This window comes from Stylophora pistillata, chromosome 1, assembly GCF_964205215.1.
Source record: "Stylophora pistillata chromosome 1, jaStyPist1.2, whole genome shotgun sequence".
NCBI lineage: Eukaryota > Metazoa > Cnidaria > Anthozoa > Scleractinia > Pocilloporidae > Stylophora > Stylophora pistillata.
In genome coordinates this window covers 2,735,061-2,757,935 of record NC_142519.1, presented here as the reverse complement: position 1 = coordinate 2,757,935, position 22,875 = coordinate 2,735,061, and the positions used below count along the sequence as shown (strand labels likewise).

Below are 22,875 nucleotides of genomic sequence, written 5' to 3'. Positions count from 1 at the left end.
TTCGAGCGAAAGAAGACAGATACTCAATAAAAAGTCTAAAAAGTTTAAAAAAAAAAACGTTTCGGTCCGAGACCTTCATCAGTTGTAATACAATGACTTAAAAATTCCTTATATAAACATATATACATATAAACACATATAAACAAACACAGTAATGACTACGCGAAAAATTATCACTATAAAAAGAAATAGAAAAATTGTCGAATCCACTGAAAATGTAAAGGAACCAGCGTTGAATTGAAAGGCGAGAATTGTACTAAAATTCCCAATTAACGCTGAGACTAGGACCTTTGATGCCCGTCCAATTTAAAAAAATTCTCCGCACTAATTATAGTTTATTCTTTTTTTGGAATGAAATTCCTGGCGCTTATTCAAGCCGAAGGGTGCCAGAGAGAACAGCTGTGCGCTCCAATATGCTTCTTTGGTAATTAGAAGTTTCTCGATGTTACCTGAATTGTTTACTGTTGCCTGCACTTGATCAATGCATTGGAATGAGAAATCGCTTAGATCATGTGGTGTTTTGTTAAAATGTACCGCTTCTTCACAGGTCTTTTTCTTAGTGACCATAGCAGACTTGTAGTTGCGAAATCTAACGCTAAAGTCATTTGTAGTGGAACCAATGTATTGTAGGCGACATTTCTTGCACAAAGCCAAATATATTATGTTCTTAGAATCACAGGAAATTTTCGATCGTATCTTGTAACTTTTGCCTGTTTGAAAACTCAGAAAGGAATCAGATTCAACCAAGAAGTTGCGACAAAGATCGCATCTTGTTCTATTACATTTAAAACATCCCTTGACCTCGGCAACCCCTTCGCTTTCAGTGCTAGGGCTATAACAGGATGGCGCCAACAATTCTTTAAGGTTTTTAGATCTGCGGAAGGATGCTATGATGGAATTTGAAGGAAAAAGCTCTTTTAACTTGGGATTGGATTTCATAATACCCAGATGTTTTTTAATGATGCGACTTACATCAGGTAAATTTGGATTAAATGTGGTCACAAATGGGAATAATTTCCTCTTAGATCTGGCCCGAGTCCTAAGTAGATCACTCCTAGGTATGGTAGAAGCCTTACGAAACTGGTCGTCCACTAAATTGGAAGGGTAACCTTGAGTTACCAGATAACCCTTGTATTCGGTTATTCTCTTGACAAGAAAAGCTTGTTCGGAGCAATTTTTTTGTAACCTCGTCGCCACACTATAAGGGATCGCTTTGAAAACGTGTTTAGGATGAGCACTTGATGGTGGGAGATACAGGTGACTATCAGTTGGCTTAGAGTAAACGTCTGTCCTAATAAAACCCTCGATAAGATGTAGAGTTAAATCTAGCACATGGAGCTCTCGTTCGGAAAAAAACTAATTCGAATTCTATAGTGGGGTAAAAAGAGTTTATAAATTCAGTAAACTCATGCAGTGCCGGAAGGCCTTGTTGCCAGAGATCATCACGGTATCGCCACCACAAAGCCGGCATTATGTGGCCAGAGAACTTAGCCTGAAAATCTATATCACCCATGGCAAGATCTGCATAACTGCAGGCGTTCTTAGGGCCCATGGCTGTGCCATGAACCTGTAGAAAGAAATTTTGTCTGAAAACCGAATGATTGCTTTTGAAACAATTTTTTACCGCTTCTAAAATGCAATTAGTGGATGGAAGCTTATTTTCTCTGGCATTCAGAGCCCTCTTCACTGCGGTAAGACCGAGTTGATTATCAATGTTAGGAAACATTGAGACAACATCCCATGAAACCAATATATCTGGAATGGCCTAAAAGCAGAAAATTCCAATTTACTTTGTAATCTGAAAGAAAGCGAGCAAAGAAAGATGCTAAAAACAATTCCGTTAGATCAGGAATTGCTTGCCAACAACTCAAGAGATCTACCCAATAACACTGCCACACAAGCCCGTCGTTACTGTGGGCCACAGAGGTTAGTAAGGAAACGTAAACTCTTTCGTCGACAGCGCAAGTTACCTCACAAAACAACTTCTAACGAATCACATCAGTTAGATCCTATCAACCTTTCAAACATGTCCATTAGCCAAGACCAAATCAACCTACTTAAGAAAGGACCATCCTTTTGCCCCATGCCAAAAGATGTAGACTGGCAACGTGTATATGACGATTTGGAAATCTTTGAGGCCCGCTTGAGAACAGAAGCATTTTTTATTGATGATAACACTGGCGATGGCCAGAATGCACCCAGTCACCTTCCTCAAGTCCAGAAAGAAAAGGAATGAAAACCACCACCGTCAAGGTATCCAGAACTTGAAATTTTTCTATCTAGTATTAGGCGGGATTTAATAAACTCTCAGAATATTAAATTAGCAAGGGATAACCTAACCAAAGGAGAACGAGTTGCTTCAAAACAATTAAGAAATTCTGATGTAGTAATTCGAATGCAGGATAAGGGTTCTCGTTTTGTTTTGATCGAGAAAGAGGAATACGAGGATAAAATGTTCGGCCAGCTTCAAAACCAATTGCATTATAAATCCTTTCAGGAGGATCCTACTATTAGACATTTGACTTTATTTGAGAGCTGGTGTGACAAATAGGTCAGAAAAGGGGAAATTTTGAAACCAAATAGCTAATTGGATAATTAACAAGGAAGCTAAACCAGGGGTTGCCTTCGGAAATGTCAAAACCCATAAGGCAGGGAATCCACTTGTATATATATAAGTAGAAGCTTATAAGGGGTCCCACAAACAATGCTGATCAGTCTCAAACGCGCTGCTTGGAGGATCACTGAAGCGATCGTGGGCTCTTGAAATAACGTAAATAAGAGCAGAAATGTAATGGTCAAGAGGCCAACTCCAATGTAGCTTTGTTGGTTTAATAGCTCAATCGCTATTAAACCAACAAAGCTACATTGGAGTTGGCCTCTTGACCATTACATTTCAGCTCTTATATATATATATATATATATATATATATATATATATATATATATATATAACTAACTGCAGACAGTACTGTTTCGGCCTTCTGGGCCTCATCAGTGCAGTTTTTTTTATGTTTAAGGTGGACGGCCGGGCCCCCGATGAAGGGCGTGTGCAATGCCCGCCGACCAACAGGACTAATCCCACCCATGGCTTGCGTGCAATGCCTTAGGGTTAGGGTCCACCAGAAACGAGGGTCACCAGACGCCAAACTCGCTGGGGAATCGAACCCCACCTCACAGAAACAAAAATTGGGTACACAGAACTAAAACGAACAAGGACAAACAGACCAGTGCAGTACACCAACAAAGGAGACCAGCACATGGACAACAAAACAAATACTCACGAAAGGCTACTGTGCAGTGCACCAACAAAGGATACCCAGCACAAGCAGCGGACAGACACACTTACAAAGTAGACAGAATGAACGATACTAGCCCAGTGCAGTGCACCAACGAAGGAGACCCAGCACATGGGTTACGAAACAGATACTAACAATTAGGCTACTGTGCAGTACACCAAAGAAGGAGACCCAGCACAAGCAGCACAAAGACACGCTCACTCAAGCAAAAGATCACACGTCACTCAAACAAAAGAAGAACGAGGCTACTGTGCAGTACACCAATAAAGGAGACCCAGCACGAGCAGCACCGAGACACACTCACTCGAGCAAAAAAGGAAACTAAATAACTACGGGGAGCGGGACTAAATGGAAAAGACAAGGGAGTCGTTTACCACTGAAGCTATGATGCCACGGGCGCCCCACTGACGATGGAAGACGCGACGACGCCTGTCAGACTTGCACCGCCTGAAGGAAATTGGTAAATAAAACTTCAGGCGGGCCTTGACAGAAGCAATCACCGCCACAGCGCCAGGACGAACGTTACGGAAACGGAAATCGTTCCTACTCCGCCAAATACAAAACTTAGAAACATTGAGCAGATAGACAAAGACACGCGGGACAGAAACCAGTTCACTAGAGTTGAAACCAAAAAGGACGTGACGTAAAGAGATGGCAGGACACATAGGAGAGAAGGAAAACAGCAAGGACTGGACCCAGGCGAGAACACTCTGAGCAAGTGGACAGTAGAAGAACAAATGCTTGAGTGACTCGACCGTGGGTCCACAAAAACATGAGAGAGGAACAGATAAACCAAAAGAGGAGAGACGCCGGGCGGTGTACAGGACGCCGTGCGCAATCTTCCAATTTAGGTCGATGACACGACGGTCAAGATAAAAGAAGGATAGGGCACGCCACGTGGCAGGCCAGTCAAGGTTGGGATAGATGAATAGAAACTTAAGGACACAATAAGGCTGGACCATGTTCTCAGAGAGAAGATATAGGTAGCAAGACTTGGTAGACATAGTAAGAACGGGAGAACAAACAAGAGGGCATGAAGAGCCGTAGACTAAAGAGTTTTTTGACGTGGCGAACGCCCCGTCGAGCTTACGCCAGGCCAAAACCAGAGCTTGATAGAAGGGCGGCAAGACCCTGAAGTCGAAACTAAAAGGACGAGAAAACACAACAAGAGGAGAGACACCAAACAAAGAGTTAAACCAAAAGGACATGAGAGCGACCCAACTGGATGGGGAGGAGACGAATCTCCTCACCCATTGACCAAGGAGGGCCCTCACCTTGGACTGAATATTAACCACAGAAAAACCACCAAAAAGGGGAGATTGAACCACGGCCGAACGGGAGACGAGCTCAACCTTGCCAGACCAGAAAAACGAGAAAACAAGACGGGAAAGCTTCGCCTCCACCCAGGCCGGCATGTGGATAAGAGAGGCCACATACCAAACCCGGGAGAGGGCGAGAGCGTTAATGACTAGGGCCTTGCCATGAAAAGAGAGAACACGAGAACGCCAAGACTTGAGAACACGGTCCACCGCATTAATGCGAGGACGCCAGTTGTCTTCATCAAGGTTACCGGGGCCGACAAACACCCCCAGCACCTTGAGCTTAGCAGGAGACCAGTCAAAAGGAACCGGGGGGTCCGTACGACCCCGCCAACCACCCAACCAGAGACCCTTGGACTTAGAAAGGTTGATCTTAGATCCAGAAGCTAGTTCAAAAAGCTTGTAAGTCTCAAGGGCAGCCAGAATGCCAGAATCAGTGGTAAGGATTAAAGATGTATCGTCCGCGTACTGCGAGATGGGAGACAGTACGGGACACCCAGGGAGAGACAGACCCTTGATACGGGGGTCTGCACGGATACTACACGCAAGAACCTCAGACACAAGAACATATAGGAGGGGAGAAAGAGGGCACCCCTGCCGGACACCACGAGAAAGGCTAAAGAAAGGAGTCAGGAACCCATTCACATTGACCGCGCTTTGAACATGAGTATAGAACAAGTCGACCCACGCGACAAAGGAAGGGCCAAAGCCCATGGTGACAAGAGTGGACCGCATGAAGCCCCAATCCACACGGTCAAAAGCCTTCTCTTGATCGAGGGACAGGATGGCGACAGGGGTGCCAGAAGACTCAGTATAGCTGACAACGTCTCTAAGCAGAGCAACATTTTCTCCGATAAAACGGCCGGGGACTCCGCATGTTTGATCTCGGCTGACAACGAGGTGTATTACCCGGAGGAGACGCCCAGCTATGGCACGAGAAGCAAGTTTATAATCCACGTTTAGAAGAGATATGGGCCGCCAATTTTTGGGGTCAAGGCGGTCCCCCTTCTTGAAAGACAGAGTGATGATACCTCTGCGCTGAGAGAGGGAGAGAAAACCAGAGGAAGAGCATTCATTAAGAACAGAAACAAGATCAGAGCCAACCACGTCCCAGAAACGGAGATAGAATTCCATAGGCAGGCCGTCTAAACCAGGTGCCTTGTTACGAGCCATGCCCTTGAGAGCGACGAGGACCTCTGATGATGTAAGAGGGCCCTCACAACTGTTGGCCTGATCTTGAGAGAGAACAGAAGACAAATTTTCAAGAAGAGAAGATTGAACATGAGGGTCAGTAGGAGAGGCTGTATAAAGACTAGAATAGAAGGAACCAAGAGACGCACAGAGATCGGCAGAAGACGAGACGATAGAGCCATCAGGCTCTCTCAGCGCAGAGATATGACGGTCAGCGGAACGTTTTTTCTCGAGACGAAGAAAATACTGCGAGGAAGACTCACCCTCCTCAACCCATCGGACTCTCGCACGCACCTGAGCCCCCCTCGCAGCATGGGAATCAAGCCGGGCAAGCTCAGAACAAGCAGACCGCCAAGGGTCAATGCAGGAAGTAATTCCAGAATCAACTTTGGCCTGAAGATGCTGGACAAGACGTACCAGGGCATCTCTGGATGAAGATGTTGTGCGGGCTTTATTTGCACAAAAGCGGATAGTAAGCCCCTTGATTTTACTTTTCCCACGATCCCACCACTTAGCTAGAGAAGGAAAGCGGGGGATGGCAAGGCGCCAAGCAGACCATTCATCACGGACTAGTTGCCGATAGTCCGGATCGTCGAGGATGGAAGTATTCAGCTTCCAGTAGCCTGGGCCAGGTGGAACGGCATCGGGAACAGACAGAGATAAACACAAACCGCGATGGTCCGAGAACGGACACACATACACGGAACAAGACGACACTGATGGGACCCACGCAAATGGGACCCCAAAAAGGTCAATACGCGACGCTAAACTGCCATTCCACCTGGTCCAGGTGAACCCAGGAGTAGTGGGGTGGAGATAACGCCAGATGTCAATGACGCAGGACGCCTCAAAAAGATGGTTTAGTGTGGGAGAACTATCTCCAGGCAAGGAGGCGGGGTCAGTGCAGTGCTAATGCTAGGATGGGGGAGAACCGAGACGGTCACCCCAAACGACCCAACCTTTGTGGTATCGTCTAAGCCATGCCAGAGTGCTCAAACTAGAGTAAACCAGCGAGCATGCGCAATTGCAACGGCATATATATATATATATATATATATATATATATATATATATATATATATTTATAATTAACATGATTTATGCAGTGTGAAAAGTGTCAATTCAGCTGTTGCGTAGGAGGGCTTTATTTCTGTGTCGGCAGGAAGAGACGAGTTTGTTACGCTTGCTGAGTGTTGATAGGTCTGGGTGGCAGATGATCAGGAATTTCTCTTTTAGGCATAGGTTGCGTCGTTTGCTTGAGCCGCTGTAGGGAAGGTGGGAGGATAGGATGCGCCAGATGATGGAATAATCGATGTTCTTGTCTTTAAGTATCCAGATGTGTTTGCTGGGTTCGGTGGAGTTGCGGTGTTTTGCGTGTGGAAATGATGAGGTGTGGTTGTTGTAGCGGGACTTAAAGTCGTTTACAGTGAGCCCGATGTATGTGTCTGTTGTACAGTTGTCTTTACGCGTAATAGTAGCTTGGTATATGAAAGATTGTTGGAGGCAGTTTCCCTCTAATTAATCGCTCCGACGAAGGGCTAACGCTTGAAACGTCAGCTTTTGTAATCGGTACGGTGGCCAATTTACCACTTCAACTTTGTTGATATATTGTAATCATATTAAGATCCCTTGGCAGGGTCTCTGAGCCCAATCTACACCTAAAGAGCCGACTAAATCCAAGAAAAGGGCGTTGGAACGATCAATTAGTAGCGCCTAATATAAGCTGGAAAATTAATCATAGCAAATTCTATTTCTCGAATGAAATTCCACTCTTTTATTCAAACCATGGGTGCCAAAGAGAACAACTGAGCACTCCGATAAGCCTCTTTTGTGATTAAAAGCGTATCGATCCCTGCAGAGCCACTATACATATATAAATTCTTGAAGTTGATTTGATCATAATTATTTCAAAGAGCACTCAACTCTTAGAGGAGCATTGATAATTATAACAAACTGGTTCAAAACTTCAGAGGTAGTTCATCGTTTTATTACGACAGCTCTGTTTCGTATAGTAAAAAATATGACCACACTAATCGGGTAATTTCAACGATTGACCGTTAAATTACAATAACTGGCTATAAAAGCTGGAATACGATTGCTAGGGGACATAAATAAGACACCACTACTTTTCCATATAAGTCCAAGAAATTCACGATCATATTTATGTATAATTTTGGTAGGTATAATTTTGGAGATTATTACTTTATTATGAAGTTCTCAAGGAGGTATCTGTTTCTATGAGGACATGGACTTGCTAGCTCATTTCGCTTGTTTAGACTGCAAAGTTCCTTTTTACATATGATCGTGACTTTTTCAAAAAGACATAAATTACATTTCTTAGTAATGTTGTTATACGGTTTGCATTGTATGATGATTTTCCACGTTAGCTTGAAAGGTTTGTTAATGTTTAGATAACAAAATGTTTTTAGGCCGCGTCTCAATATTTTTAAAAACCAATTTGGTACCACGATATTTATTTCGAGATCAATCTCTGCGGAAAACAAAAATGATTTGAAAGCTAGAGAGAGGGCAAAGATTAAGAATTCGTATTATTTATCGCCAAAAGGTCGTGCCTGAAGTCTTTGCTTAAAGATTCTTGTGGAGCCAGTAAAATGGGATGTATTTGTGAAAAATTGCAACGAAGCTTGAGATGTTCTGCAACGTAACTCAAGCGAAACGTCACCGCCCGCTGTAAGCGGACCCGGATGGGAGAATGCTGCTGCTCTCGGAACCAATCTGATCGCAGGATTCATAAAATACCGTACGCTCACGAGCTGAGAAAAAAAATAAATATATGTTATTATATCCCATCTGGAAACTCGATTTAAAAATTGTTTATTTTATATGTTATTCACCAGTTTTTTTTTTTTTCTAAACACGGACCGACATATGCAAATTTGTAAAGTATGTAAACGACGGTCACGGATATCTTTATTCTTGTGTTTCACCCACGTGACCAATTAGCTTAGCAACGGTTACTATCCGCCATCTTGGTGTCCCTGGAGCACAAACAAACCGTATCTAAAGAAGAGTTCATTTGAGAAAGAAGGAATGGTTTGATGCATTGTTGTTGGCTGTTCGAGCACAAGTGGAAAACATAAAGGCTCAGGATTTTTTCGTCTACCTAAGATTATTACAAATCAAGGGGAAGAACAGGAGGAAGTCACTACTAGGAGGAAAAATGGGTGGATTTCTGTAGGGGAGTCGCGGAGAGTAAACGAGTTTGTTGCAAACACTTCGTCTTCGAAGAGCCAGCGCCAGATTGGGATCAATTTAATGTCGGTTGGGTTCCAACTGTCGCCCTTGGAAAGAAGAAATATGTAAAAAAAGACCATGAAAATGCAGCCGAAAGAGCTGTGAGACCCAAGAAAAGAATACAACAAGCGATCGAGCGAGCCGAGCTCGAAGCCGCCGAGAAGAAGATAATTGGACGATTTTGACGAATTGGACGAAAACACAACACCAGAAAATCTTGGTTCGAACGCCGATTACGTAGAAACAAGACAACACACAGCTAGTCCAGTTTGGAAAAAAGCTGCAACCAGCGATTCCTAGCTTTCAGACCGACGAGTTTGAATATATGTTCTTCAGGAAAGGATATCAAGCGCCAACAAGAGATTTCTTTGACTCTGACAGTAAAGTGCTGTTTTATACGGGACTGCCATCCCTCGAAATTCTGATGGTTGTCCTTGAGCATGTCTCACCGTGTGTCACTCGCAAGATCCTATCGTTAGATAAGTTCCAAGAATTTGAGATTGTTAATGAAACTTCAATTGAACATGCCACTGCAGGACCTTGCTTACCACTTTAAAGTTTCTCGTTCTACCGTATCCCGGATTTTTTCTTCCTGACTAGTGGTCATGGACACAAGGCTTAATTTCATGGCCTGATTTCATGGCTTGAGAGGGAGCAATTGTGGCGGACAATGCCACAATGTTTTATGTATTTCTTTGAAAAAAAGGTCACCGCGGTAATTGATTGCCTCGAGGTGTTTATCGAGAAGCCAACTAACGTTTTCGCTAAGGTACAAACATTGTCCAGTTACGAACATCATAACACCATCAAGCTACTTATTTGTGTAACACCTCAGGAGACTGTGTCTTATGTAACAGAAGCCTGGGGGGCAGAACTTCTGATAAGTTCCTGACAGAAAACTGTGGCATTCTCTAGAAGTTACTGCCAGGTGATTTTGTTATGGCTGACCGCGGATTTACAATTTCTGAGGGTGTGGCATTGAAACAAGCAAAATTGGAGATACCAGCATTTACAAAGGGGAAGAGTCAGCTGGACCCAGTAGATGTGGAAAATACAAGGGGTATAGCTAATGTACGAATCCACGTGGAAAGTGTAATTGGACTCCTTAGAAGGAAATATACAATCTTAGAAGGTACATTGCCAACAGAATATTTAGCTTGTAACAGAGATGGGCCGGTTGAGCGCTAGGTCTCACTTATTGACCGTATTGTTAGAATCTGCGCAGCACTAGTTAATTTCTGTCCACCTATAGTACCCGTTCATTAAGGAGACCATTAAGTTATCATTGCCATGAAGCTCGTAGATATAACGGAACGGTCATTAGATATGGGGAGTACTGGGCTTGAGAAGGTACTCTCCTTTTCAGAACTTTTTTCCATGCCCCATTTGTTGATTTTTCGATAAATTTTGGCTCATTTGTTTCATACCCCGGATGTTATTCTTTGTAATATGTTTGAGAGGTTTGAGGCATAATACAGTATGAGAAAATCAACATATTAGAAAATGCACTCGAATTTTTTTTACCCCTGTATAGTTGAGCTTTCAAAAATCCTATAGTGCAAAAGGTTTTTCAGAAAAAAAATTTTGAACATCATGGGGATTTTCTCCAACACAGTTGACCAGTGTTGGTTAATGACCAGTCCCTATTGACTGGTTTTTGATAGGCCTGAGCTAGCAAATTTTGACCTAGGTACCACAAGGAGGTTCTCAATGATAGGAGGCACAAATTGCTTTCGATAATATGAACATTATATGATACCTTATATTTTTTTGTAAGAAAAGGAATATACTGTATGCAGATATTAAAGGCTTATTTCTCTCTATAATTTTCTACTTGTGGCTTGAATGTGTACATTATGATATTATTGCAAAAACACAGGCAAAGCGGTTAGTGTTTTTTTCTTAAGGACTAATAAAAAGGTTTCCACTATAGAGAAATCGAGACGTGTTATCTCAACCACATGTTTATTCGATCTCTCTTATATTGTACAACACTTGGAAGGATATAGAAATTACATACATAATTACGTGGTGCTAACTAGATTACATCATGGTCTAATTATATTCCCTAGTGTGATAGGTCAAATGCTACATTCCCCCACACTTAAATGAAAACTGCGATTTCTGCATTTACTCGCCAAAACCTAAACGAACTGGAGCCTTTCTCTCACGTGTTGAATACCGAGGTTGTTGAATTGGTTGGCTTGTGTCAGGTGGTGCGCTAGGACTAGTTGGTGCAGTTGCGCTTGCAGCGTTTGCGTGCTCTCGATCGCTAGCATTTTCACTCCTCTTTTCCTCTCTTTCCCTCTCTTCCGAAGTGTGAGGTGTCTCGCGACCTACGGGTGCGGTTGTAATCGCAAGATCACGTGATCGCTCGAAAGTGTCGTCAATAGCAGCGGCCGGTGCACGACCCGTACTTTCGAAACTCTTCTCATGAAGCTGGTCGGTGAGTCGCTTCCAAAATTTGTCATCGACTTGCACCTCATACGAAACGGGACCGGCTCGCTCTACTACGGTTCCTGGTAGCTATTTCGGTTCTTCTCGAAAATTCTCAACAAAAACCTCCTCTCCAACTGAAAATTCACGGTCTCTTGACGAACAATCGAAATTCGCCTTGTCTTTTTCCTCTCTGTGTTGATCTACCTCTAAACAGAATTCAAGGTTACCTTATAATTCCCGCAAGGCCTCACTAAAACTCCGTCTGGCTATTGCCAGTGTGAAGAATTTGCACAAACTCCCCAGACACAATATCAAAGTCACGGACAAATCCAAGCGTTGGTCGCTGGAACCCTTCAATGTTCAGAATTTCATTATGCAACAGAATGTGACCTTGTTGTACGATGTCACAATCTAGCCATCCATGTGGGTTGCATATCAAATAAAAATAATCTTGTGTTAGAGTTGCAAGAGCTCCTGTCTTGTTCTGATTTCCCTGACCAGTTGTAAAAACAGTAACATCATCATCATCATCGTCGTCAGAAGAAGAAGAACAACAACAAGATCAAGTGGCAGGTGTTGAAGTGGTAAGAGGGGCTATATTGGTCTTTATAGCTGTGTGTCATATATAGCAATTCCAGGTTGACTTGTGATTGGCTGGTATCCTCTTTAGCCCTAGACATTGCAGGGGAAAGAACTTGCCATTAGTACAGTTCGAGCCATGACATTTTACAAGTCTGCAGTAGGGCCTTTCACTTTGCAGTATCACACAAAGAAGTTTGAGAAGACACAGCTGAGACTGACACTTTGCCTTTTACCTTGCCTGCAGTTTGCTTCCTTGAATATCTCTTGAATTGCTGTAGTCTTGAGCAGTGAGGGCAGTACCACTTTTTAGGGATTGTCACATTAGTAAGAGAAAGGCACGAGGGGTGAAACTTGCCATATGGGCAATCCTCATTACTGCGTGAAATTTTTTCCCCATCAGGCACTGTTCTACAAAAACATATGCTATCATAATCAGGCCCCTTCACTTATACTATGCACCTTCTTGTGTACCAGTGACCTAAATCTTCATTAAGTACACAAATTCTCCAGAAGGCCTTGAGTTTTGGAAGTATTCTATCCCAATGCTGCTCATCAGGTAAAAATCTTCCATTATCAAGTGGGCATTACCCTTCTTGTCAATAGCATAAACGATGAAGTCATTATGCTTCCTCTCTTTCAGAGTGAATAACTGCTGTTGAACTTGAAAATAGTAATTATGTCACCTCTTAAGTTTGAAACCTCCACCATCCGCACTAACTAGACAGGAGTTCGTTAGAGCAGCATAATCCTCAAAATTGGCATCTTGAATACAGAGACGGCATTTCACTTCCCCCACCCCGGTCCACAGCAATCACAAGAAGTGAGGAATTCTGGAGTGGCATGTAAGAATGGGTATTCCTGATTGATAAACGTACAACCCACACTTATTCACCCGAAAGTTTGTATGACCCTTTTTCATGACCTTTTGATAGGCCTGAATGGCAGCATCCTCATGTTAGCAGCCATGTTTGACTGCGGTGGTGTTAAGTTTGTTCAGACTAGGATAGCAAATCGTTTTAATAAGCTCTGCGAAGGAAGTGATAGGTTTGTATGAAAAACAGCACCACTAATGGAAGTGCCAGGTCTTTCAGGACGATGCTTAAAAGAGCCCGTACCTTTTGACTGAGCCCTGATGGTTTCTTCGACCAGCTTGATTTGCTTTCCCGAAATGTTTAGCTGTACTTGAATACATTTCGACAACAGTTCCGAATAGTCAGAGCTCAAATTATCGGCACGATACAGCTCTGAAACTACCGCAAATGAGCGGCTTTGGTCGATCAATTGCTCAGCAAAAGGATCGATTAGACTTAAGGCTATTGCTTTAATTTTGCACTGGCTGAGTTTAGTATGGAACTGATCCTTTTCCTCTTTCGAGGGCGCCGATGCACACTGCGCACACTGAGGCGCTGCTGCGCTAGCCGATGCAGTCCCAGAACTAGAAGTTGCTGTATGGTTCGAGGCTTGTGGTTGTTGTAGATCCTCAATTTTCTGGTGGAGCTTTTCTTTGAGCCTCTTAGCCGATGTAAAATAGATGTCCTTAGCCGTCGCATACGGCACTTCATTGACATATGTCGGCAGAATCCATGAGCATTTTACCTGAGTGCAAGCGAGCTTTCCATGAAATCGTGTAGGTGCCTCTAAATAAAATAAAACACTCGCGATATGTGAGTATGACTCGGCCAGTCTAGCTTTGCATCCCAAGCAATGGGCTGCGAAAATAGTCCCATCGTTGACGGAAATGACCCAAATGTTCACTAAAGGATTATTGATACGCTGTGAATGCCGAACACGTGCTCTCACGACTTACTTGCCGGCGATTACTTTTTCTACAGCTGAGGTTACAAATCTCAACACCATTTGATTAAACGCCTCCAGACTCTTGAACGCGTTGAACAGATTGTTGGTGTAGAAGCTGGTCTCAAGAACGAGGTAACTCAGCAGGTTCGAGACTTCCACTGGAGGCAAGCATTCTGGACTGAACTGTTCGGCTGGTATGCTTGCGGGGTCAACCGAAATGACCGAGATCTTTTGCGAATATCTTTCCTTTACCCGACTCTCTAAGCTTTCGGCATACTCAAAGAGCACTAAGATTCCTTCAGATGAAAGCCCGTCCATCGCGAAAGCAACCCACCCACCAATTACCCAAAAGAACATACCCGCTGGCATCAACAAACGACTGTCATCCCTGTCATCTGACAAAACATCCGTCGCGTGATGTTAGGCTTTGAGAAGGGCTGGTGGAGAATTTTGTTCAGTTTAAAAGTGACGTCTAGGATGTTAATGGTGTGTTTCTTGGTTTGGATGGTGATCCGCAGCCGCATCTTTTATCAATTACGCATCATTCCACCAAGCCGCCCATCCATATAAAAAAGCCCTCGACGAATGCGGATATTGCTACACTCTACACCGCGAACCACCTACGACTAACAAACTAAAAACAGACAACGGAACAGTATACTTTGGTACAACCCTCCATCCAGCAAAAACACAGTATCGGACACAAATGGCTTGCCCTACTAGACAAGTACTTCCCTAAAGACCACAAACTTAGAAAAATCTTCAATTGCAATACAATCAAGACCAGTTACAGCTTCATGAATCACACTAAACAGATCATCAACAACCATAACCAACGCATTTTAAATTCCTTGAAACACATCAATGACACCGCAGGTGACGCCAAGATAAAAGACAACAAAACTTGCAACTGCCGACAAAAGAACACATCCCCACTCAACAGAGACTGCCTACAACCATCAGTTATCTACCAAGCCACCGTCACAGGTAAGGACAACAGCACCACTGATAAATACATCGGAATTAAAGAGAACGACTTTAGTATACGATACAGAAACCACACTGCATCATTCCGACGCGCAAAACAAAGAAACTCTATCGAACTCAGCAAACATATAAGGACAGTAACATTGACCACTTTACTTCATGGCGTATCCTTTCATCAAGATCACCCTGCAATAGCACAGGCAAAAGATGCAACCTCTACCTGAAAGAAAATTTACTAATCACCTGCCGACCTGAATTATCATCCCAAAAACGTAATGACCTAAACGAAGTATTTAAATTTACCGTTACGCCTATCATGCAAATTTTGAAATATATAAACGATGGTCAGGAAAATTCTTGTCACTAAAATCCCCTGATGAGTGATTAATCACGAAATAGGCTCGTAGGAATGAAAGTGTAGTCTTTAAAGTGCCACTGTAATCAAAATTTCGCATTGCCTTTTCTTTTCACTTCTGGAAACTAGAAGTAAGAAACACTTACCATGCCAAGTTTAATCGCAAATTTCTCACGGGAAGTATGATTATTTCAACCTTGTTTTTCGTTTTTGGTCGCCCACAATAACTCAATTAAAAAATGGCCGAGTGTGACAAAAAGAGTTGGCACTAGTTGGAGCCTTTCGGAAGTGACGTCATATGCGCAGCTCCACCTAAAAAACGTGGCTAAATTTGTATGCCATTTGGAAGAAGAATTCGAGGAAGAATACATCTTATAAAACGCCTAGGATTTCCACTGCATGTGGAATCTCTCTCGACACACGAAGCACGATGCGAAAGTGCGCACATGAAGTCACAGGCCAACTCATGCGTAAAACCTCTTTTCAGTTCAGTCGCTGGCTCTCGGTTGCGAGCTGAGTAATGGCGGACGGGTTTTTCGTGAATTTCGGCCAGCTATATCAAGGTGTATTTCGCTTCAATCGACCTAAAAGTTATCGCATAGTACAATTCTAACCATATTAACCTGACTGGCGCTAAAAAATGTCAAAACCAGAGACAAAAATTTTCGTCGTAGTGGCACTTTAAATATTCCTAACTCAACATATGTATAACACCTTTTGTAATGGAAAAAGAAAAGGTGTCTGTATTAACTACATATTCTCAAACTTCAAAGTTTTTAAAAACAGATGTTTATTCAATTGTAATTAGGCATAATAATTTTGCTTTTATCCCTGTTTCTCCCAGTAAGACCCATTGTCAACATCTCTGCGACTCCAGAAAACAACAGTTTTCGCATTGGTACCAACATAACGCTGAATTGTAAAGCGGAGCCAAGAAAGAAAGATGAAGAATATATAGACAGATGGGTCGAGTATATCGAGTGGTACGATCCACGAGGTGGAGGCGTTAGAGCTACGTGTAAGCAGCCTTCAAAAGCCCCTGCCGGATACACCTGCCCACTGGTGCTTAAAAATCTAACGGTGGACGAATCTGGCCGCTACATTTGTCAAGCAGGCAATGGATACGATCGCCACTGCACAAGGAAATCATTTGAATTAAGGATCCTAGGTGAGAAACTTATCATACCTCTAATTCACGTTATGCAAATGCAGATGCAGTGAATTGGGTTTTGATGCAGTACTAACCGGGTAATTAGCTTCAAAAAAACTTCCGAAGTGCAGAGATGGGCAATTCCAAAATGTAGTAGATAAAGGTAATCGCTAAGGGAAAGTTCCAAAGAGCCATCTTATTTAACGGCTGATACGAAATGCAACATTACAAAAACGAAATTCTTCACTAAGAAAACGAATGACGAATCATTTATATGATTTTTTAATGAGTGGGTTTTATGCATAACTAAAATTTGAATTTGAATCAGGAGCCTTGATTACCCTTATGTATGTCTTAGCACATAGCATATGCAACTGATTCTCATGCACTCAAACGATGCGATTCTGTAAAAAAACAAAAACAAATAAACTTGTGAATACGTTCTCTGACGTTTTCTGATAAGAAAAAAAAATAACCAATAGTACTGAATGAAAAAAAAAAATGCAGACACATCTACTCCGGTTAGAGACAATTTCCCCTAACATGGTTCTTTCCGAACACGAGAAATTAACTATAAATGGATAGTTAATTTCTAACAATTGGTCTTCCTGTTTTGCGAAAATATGTAATAACTGCAATATTTTCTTTTTCGTCATTTTTCCTCGATTTCAATCAGCTCCACGCCAAATTATCTCTAGTAATAAAAGATAATTTAAATTCAGCTATTTAAATTTTTTCCTTCAGGTGCTACGCTAAAGTTAATAGAAGTTCCTCGGGACCAAAGGGCTGATATAGGGGCCAATGTAACTTTCACCTGCACTGCCAAAGGTTTTCCTATACCAAACATATCATGGATCAAGAACAACGCTTCATTTGCCTTACAGTCCAACCCAAGGCTCAAGCTTATTAACCATCTTCTGAACTACAAAGGCATACAAAGCCAGCTGTTTATTACAGGAGTGAGCAAGGAAGATTTTGGCGGATATCAATGCGAGGCAAAAAACATCGTTGGAAAAAAATTGTCCTTCCCTGCTTTTCTTACCCTGAAAGGTGACACATGTCATGCACAATGGTTCATTTTCCTTATAGTTCTCAAGATGAAAATCTACGTTAACGCAGCCTCCTCTCCACACAAGTAGGCTGCATACACTCATTAATAATGTACAAAGACAAAATGATCAACATTCCCTTTTAATTATTCATTCTTGTCAGAATTTTCAGGTGCCCAAGTACCGGAGATTGTTGAAGGTCCAAAGAACCAGAGTGTCTGGATCAGTTCCAATGCTATTTTCAACTGCACTGCTAAGGGTTTTCCGAGGCCAACCATCAACTGGGTAAAGGACAACACTTCACATTCCTTAAAATCTAACCCCAGAGCAAGAGTCATTCAAAATAACCGAACGATTCGCAGCCAGCTGTTAATTACAGGGGTAGATATGGAAGATTATGGAGAATACCACTGCATTGCAAATAATAGCATTGGAAGAAGCCAATCAAGAGTGGCTGTATTGAAGAGAGGTTAGATGTTAATTATTTATATGGTCCTCGAAGAATTATTTTTATGTAATAATTTATCCACAGCAAAATTTGTCGCGCTTTCACTTACCTATAAAAGTTGTCAATCCTTTTGTTAACTGTTAGCATAATTATCTTTGCTCCGCCAGATTCCAAAAATGAAGAACAAAACTCAGCACCTCCTGTGACAACAATTGCTGTATTCTGTGCTTTGGTAGCTGCACTTATTTGTCTACTCACCGTGCTTGTGTGGAATAAACTTAGAAATCGCGGTGAAGAGGTATATGATAAGCGACTTCGTTAATACTGGCGTTCATATGAACACTACGGGGATTAGGGTTAGCGTTTTCTTACCTTTCGGGATATCGATTAGCGGTCGTTGTCACATCTTCACAAAGGGAAACTGATCTCTTTGGTCCATCTTGAAGGGGAAGAGGGTTTTCTCACAATTTACGAAGCCTTTTGGCACTCGTAGCACCTCGCCCTACAATGACCTAGATTGACATGATGCGAACAGCTTGCCCCTTGTAAAAGCTAGTACCCGCTTAGTCAGTTCAAGTGACCCATTCCATTCCAGTAAAAACGGGCTCTGTGAGGAAGATTTTTTTTAAATTTGAATCCAGTATGCAAATATTTTAGTTTATTGTAAGGCTTATTGGTCCATTTTCATTGGAATGATAAAGCAATGCAATCATGTTTCTCTGCTTAGATACTTTAAAATCATCAAATTTGAATCAAGTTATCGTGGTGAAACAAAGTGTTAGGTGTGATGTTTGCCGAAATTTATCCTTCAATCTCGAACAAATGCTAATTGAATAGTGATAGGAAAAATGACTCAGGGTAAAAGAGAATTTCAGTTCAACCCGCTCAAATGCAGGAACATGAAGGAACCACAGACAAATGATGATGGTGATAAAAGCTAAATACACTTCTTGAACATATATCAAAGTTGCATTTTCCCTGCAATGAAATACAGGAACGAAAAAGTGCCAACAAGGTGCGTTTGGAAAAAGAGAAATACTTAATAAACGGAATAAAGAAAATTGAGTCGCCCAATCCCAAATTCATTACAAAATCCGAGCAAAGGCCCCTGGTGTGTACAGTTGAAGGTGGATTAGGGGAAAAAGAGCCTCCAGACGGAAGTGGGCAGCACCATTCGATACAAGATATAGAAGCGAGAGGTCAGGAGAGCTCAGATTGGGGTGAGGAGACTACAGGTGGCGATGGTCTCATTGCTGATGAGGGCGTTGACCTAGGTGCCGACGAACAAGGGGATTGGAGAGATATCTCTCAAGAAACCGCGGAAGGATGCTGCAACATGGAAAATCTTGAAGTGTTGGACGAAATACTCGGTGAAGGTGAATTTGGGATCGTTTACAAAGGTCGATATTGTGAAAAAGATGGAAATGTCACCGATGTGGCGGTGAAAAAGCTAAAAGGTATATGAAATAGATCAACATGATGCTCCCCTACATGAAAATGTCATCTTAGCTGCTAGATACAGGGGTTTATCTTTATGTACTTCTCTATGAGTTATTTTATTGGCTAGTTCATGTTTTTGTAGCCTAACAAGATCTAAACAGCTGCCAATGACTTCTCATTTTTAGAGGCATAATTTTTCAATAATTGTTTTTCTGCGGAAAACGTCCAGAAATTGTACAATTGTCTCTTCTGAGCAATTTTTACAGCCTTAACACGCTTCATTTTGCATATCATTATTTTGTTACCATAGCCACATGAAAAGAGCGAACTACATAAAATGAAGTCATTTAAGAAATCCCCTGTATTTTCTATATGCAATTGTAGACCCCAATGCCAGCGCCAAAAAAGCCTTGCTTAATGAGATAAGGACCTTAAAGCATGCTGGGAAACATCCAAATATTGTCACTTTAGTTGGCACACGGATAGAGGGAGGTAAGTCAACGTTCGACAACACAGCTTGCTTAGTGGTAAGATTGTACGGTACATCGAGGGAAGGCTTCAGCCGTTTGTAAGATCAGTTAGAACAGTATTAATCTTATGATGAAAGGAACTACTTCACTAAAAAGTGATCAAAAATCTCGTTTCGAAGCAAAATGCTTAAAAGATCATTTAGAATATTTGATTCTTGGATTCCCGGCTTTGGATCCAAGCTGCATGCAGCAACCAAGCTTATCTATACCAACTCTTAATTATTTGCTGTACTCTCACTAGGAAGTATTCTCGTTGTCACTGAATTGATTCGTGGTGACAGCCTGGAAAATCTTTTGAAGGCCAAGAATACGCCTGAGGAATGGAACAAATATCATAACGTCTGCTGTAAGTTGAATGACAGGCAGCTGGTTACAATTGCATTTCAGATCGCCACAGGAATGCAACATTTAGAAGAAAGAAAGGTAAGACCAACTGGTTGTGTGTAGAAATGTAAAAAAAAAATTAAATAAATAAATAAACGTAAAAACAAGGGCAGTACGAAGTATCGACACTATTTCTATATATCAATCTCAATCAAAACCGCTATAGGAGAAAATCCAGGAGAGAAACCCTAAAATTTCAATATCCTTATACATTTTTATTAGCAAGTGTGAAATGACAGCGCAGCACACCTGGAATGGGAGTCTTAAGGCAAGGTTGAATGCTGTAGAGTGACTTTACGAAGCATTAACAATAATTTTCACTTTGGCAGAGACCATCGTATCGCTCGTGTGCGTCTTCGAACTAACAATTATTGTATGTGGTTGTCTCGCAGTTCGTGCACCGCGATCTGGCGGCGAGAAACATTTTAGTAGATGCTAATTTGGTAGCTAAAGTTGGAGACTTTGGATTAGCCAGGGACATATCCGAAGCTGGAATATACACCATAACCTCCAGCGTAAGTGCTCGTTCCAATCGATATCGAAGAGCGCAAAAATGCAAAGGAACTAACGTTACCATAATGTATTGATATTTATGCTCTTCCGTTGCATTAATTAGCAAACATCTTAAATATATTCCTTCCAGTAGTATGTTTTCGCGAATAAACTCCCCCAAGCCCCTTTGCATCTTAAGAGCGGCTGGGGAGCAATCCTTAGCCATTTGTCCAATTTTTGACGAGCCGAAAAATGGTAATTTTAAAAATTGTGATAATGATGGAAAGATGATAAAGTTATTGATACCAACACTAACACCAAAACTAACATTAATACTAATTCTAATAATAATTATGAGAATGGTGTTAGTAATGATATTACCTCTAATGGTAATAATGATAATGATAATAAAATGGTGAACATCACTGCCAAAATAGTTGTTATCCTGGATCTACTGTAATTCTTTCATCATCATTATCAACATCATCACCACAATCTATGAGAAATTCTTAAAATAATTTGCAGAATGATAATCATAACCTTTGAATACATATGTAAATAGCGCTCTTTCTCTTACTAAAATCATATTTGGGCCGGCTTCGTGAGTCATTCTGCAATAATTTTCGAGTTGCATCTGCAGTTTACAAACATATGTTCACGTAGGTCTTTCTTTTCAACAGGGCCGTTTTCCGTGGAGATGGTCGTCGTTGGAATCTCTACGCGATCTAAGTTTTACATCCGCGAGTGATGTGTAAGTTCCATTTTCTAAGGTCATAGTGTAAGCAAACTTACGTTGACTTAGGACCCGAGGTATGGGTCGATGCAAATGCTCTTCTAAATCGGCAGAATTATTATGAAGTTAAACAAAGTATTATTTGCTGTACCTCGATAAGCTGGATTAGAGTTCCACTCATTTTAAAAGCCCTTCGACAACTTATTCGCGTTTCATCCATATTGAAACTTTCGTAGACCACTTTCATAAATGGCTGCCGTATATATATTCTTTTGTTTAAATTTAAGTTAGCCCTTCTGGCCTTGCTTGAGAAAATGTATTCTTTTGAATTTTTTACTGGAGAACGAGGCCACTAGGGCTATTTCCAATTCAAACAAAAGAATATTAATCCGGCAGCCATTTATGAAAGTGGTCTATGATCGCCTAAAACTTTTGTCCTAGAAATAGATGAATCTAGCTTTTTACTTTACGCTGTTTGTTCATCTGCATCTATCTATACCCAAGATAGCGGTAATTTTTAGTTATGAACACATTGCGAGGGTATAAATAATCTGAATTACTCTTTCTTTGCAATCGAGCATCTGTAGCACATAAAGATTGCTTAAAATTGACTTAATATGAAAAAAGAAAATAATAAAACGGAAAAAAACCAAAGCAAAGATAATCTACACATCGAGGTCAGAAGACTGAGAAAATAACGCTCAACTGTGCGCGATCCACATAACAACAAAATCTCGGTGAACTCTTTGCCTTTGGAAATATAAATTAAACGCTCACTTTTAATACCTCCTTAATCTATGAAGTTATTAAGGTCTTTACGCGTATCTGCAGGTGGTCGTTTGGTATTGTCTTGTGGGAAATCGCCACTTATGGTAAGTGTCGTGCGATAATATGTGCTACTTAAAGCGACACCTTATGAGGCAAAAATCATTTGTTCGTAGAGAGGCTCCTATCAGTATGTGGAAGGCTACTTATCTTTAGCATGTTTTTAATATAAATATCCTTAACGTCACAGGTGTCTTCGAAAACTTGAGATTGCTAATGAGACAAAACTGGACAAGATCAGAGGGCTGCTTGAGGCCCAGATCTACGAACATCATTTGTCACAATGTTTAGTTTTTAGTTATCAACTGAACTATATTAACGCTTTCCAGGTCTCTACTTTTTAATATATTTACTGGGGAAATACCCATTGCCTAAGAGTGTTCGTTTTATTGTCATTTTTTAACTATAATTTTTAAATCACATCTTCCTCCTGCCGACCAGGTAGATTGCCATACCCCGACATCACATCCACACTTGCCCTAGTAAGTCGACTTGCTGCAGGATACCGAATGCCTCGTCCCAACCAATGCTCAGAAGAACTGTAAGCTTGAAAATTATTCTATTAAACTTGTAGTGATAATCGATATATGAAAGGTTTCCAAA

The 22,875-nt window shown here is 41.5% G+C and overlaps 1 protein-coding gene and 2 pseudogenes across 2 annotated transcripts in view; 1 reads left to right on the top strand and 2 right to left on the bottom strand.

Annotated features, from left to right (window-relative positions):
* LOC148740813 (fibroblast growth factor receptor 4-like) overlaps window positions 1–22,875 on the top strand; it is a 32,898-nt gene that overhangs the window by 2,431 nt on the left and 7,592 nt on the right. For both annotated transcript variants that reach the window (XR_015990862.1, XM_088730900.1), the window contains exons 3-13: window positions 16,066–16,389; window positions 17,116–17,421; window positions 17,584–17,889; window positions 18,036–18,166; window positions 18,863–19,325; window positions 19,693–19,800; window positions 20,080–20,261; window positions 20,615–20,737; window positions 21,395–21,465; window positions 22,279–22,319; window positions 22,714–22,813. Coding sequence is in view for 1 of the 2 variants with exons in the window: in XM_088730900.1 (XP_088587026.1) it covers window positions 16,066–16,389; window positions 17,116–17,421; window positions 17,584–17,889; window positions 18,036–18,166; window positions 18,863–19,325; window positions 19,693–19,800; window positions 20,080–20,261; window positions 20,615–20,737; window positions 21,395–21,465; window positions 22,279–22,319; window positions 22,714–22,813 (2,155 nt within the window). In the remaining variant the exon portion in view is untranslated. The remainder of the gene's footprint in view (window positions 1–16,065; window positions 16,390–17,115; window positions 17,422–17,583; window positions 17,890–18,035; window positions 18,167–18,862; window positions 19,326–19,692; window positions 19,801–20,079; window positions 20,262–20,614; window positions 20,738–21,394; window positions 21,466–22,278; window positions 22,320–22,713; window positions 22,814–22,875) is intronic.
* On the bottom strand, window positions 325–12,703 carry LOC148740815 (uncharacterized; annotated as a pseudogene).
* LOC148740814 (uncharacterized) lies at window positions 13,518–14,285 on the bottom strand (annotated as a pseudogene).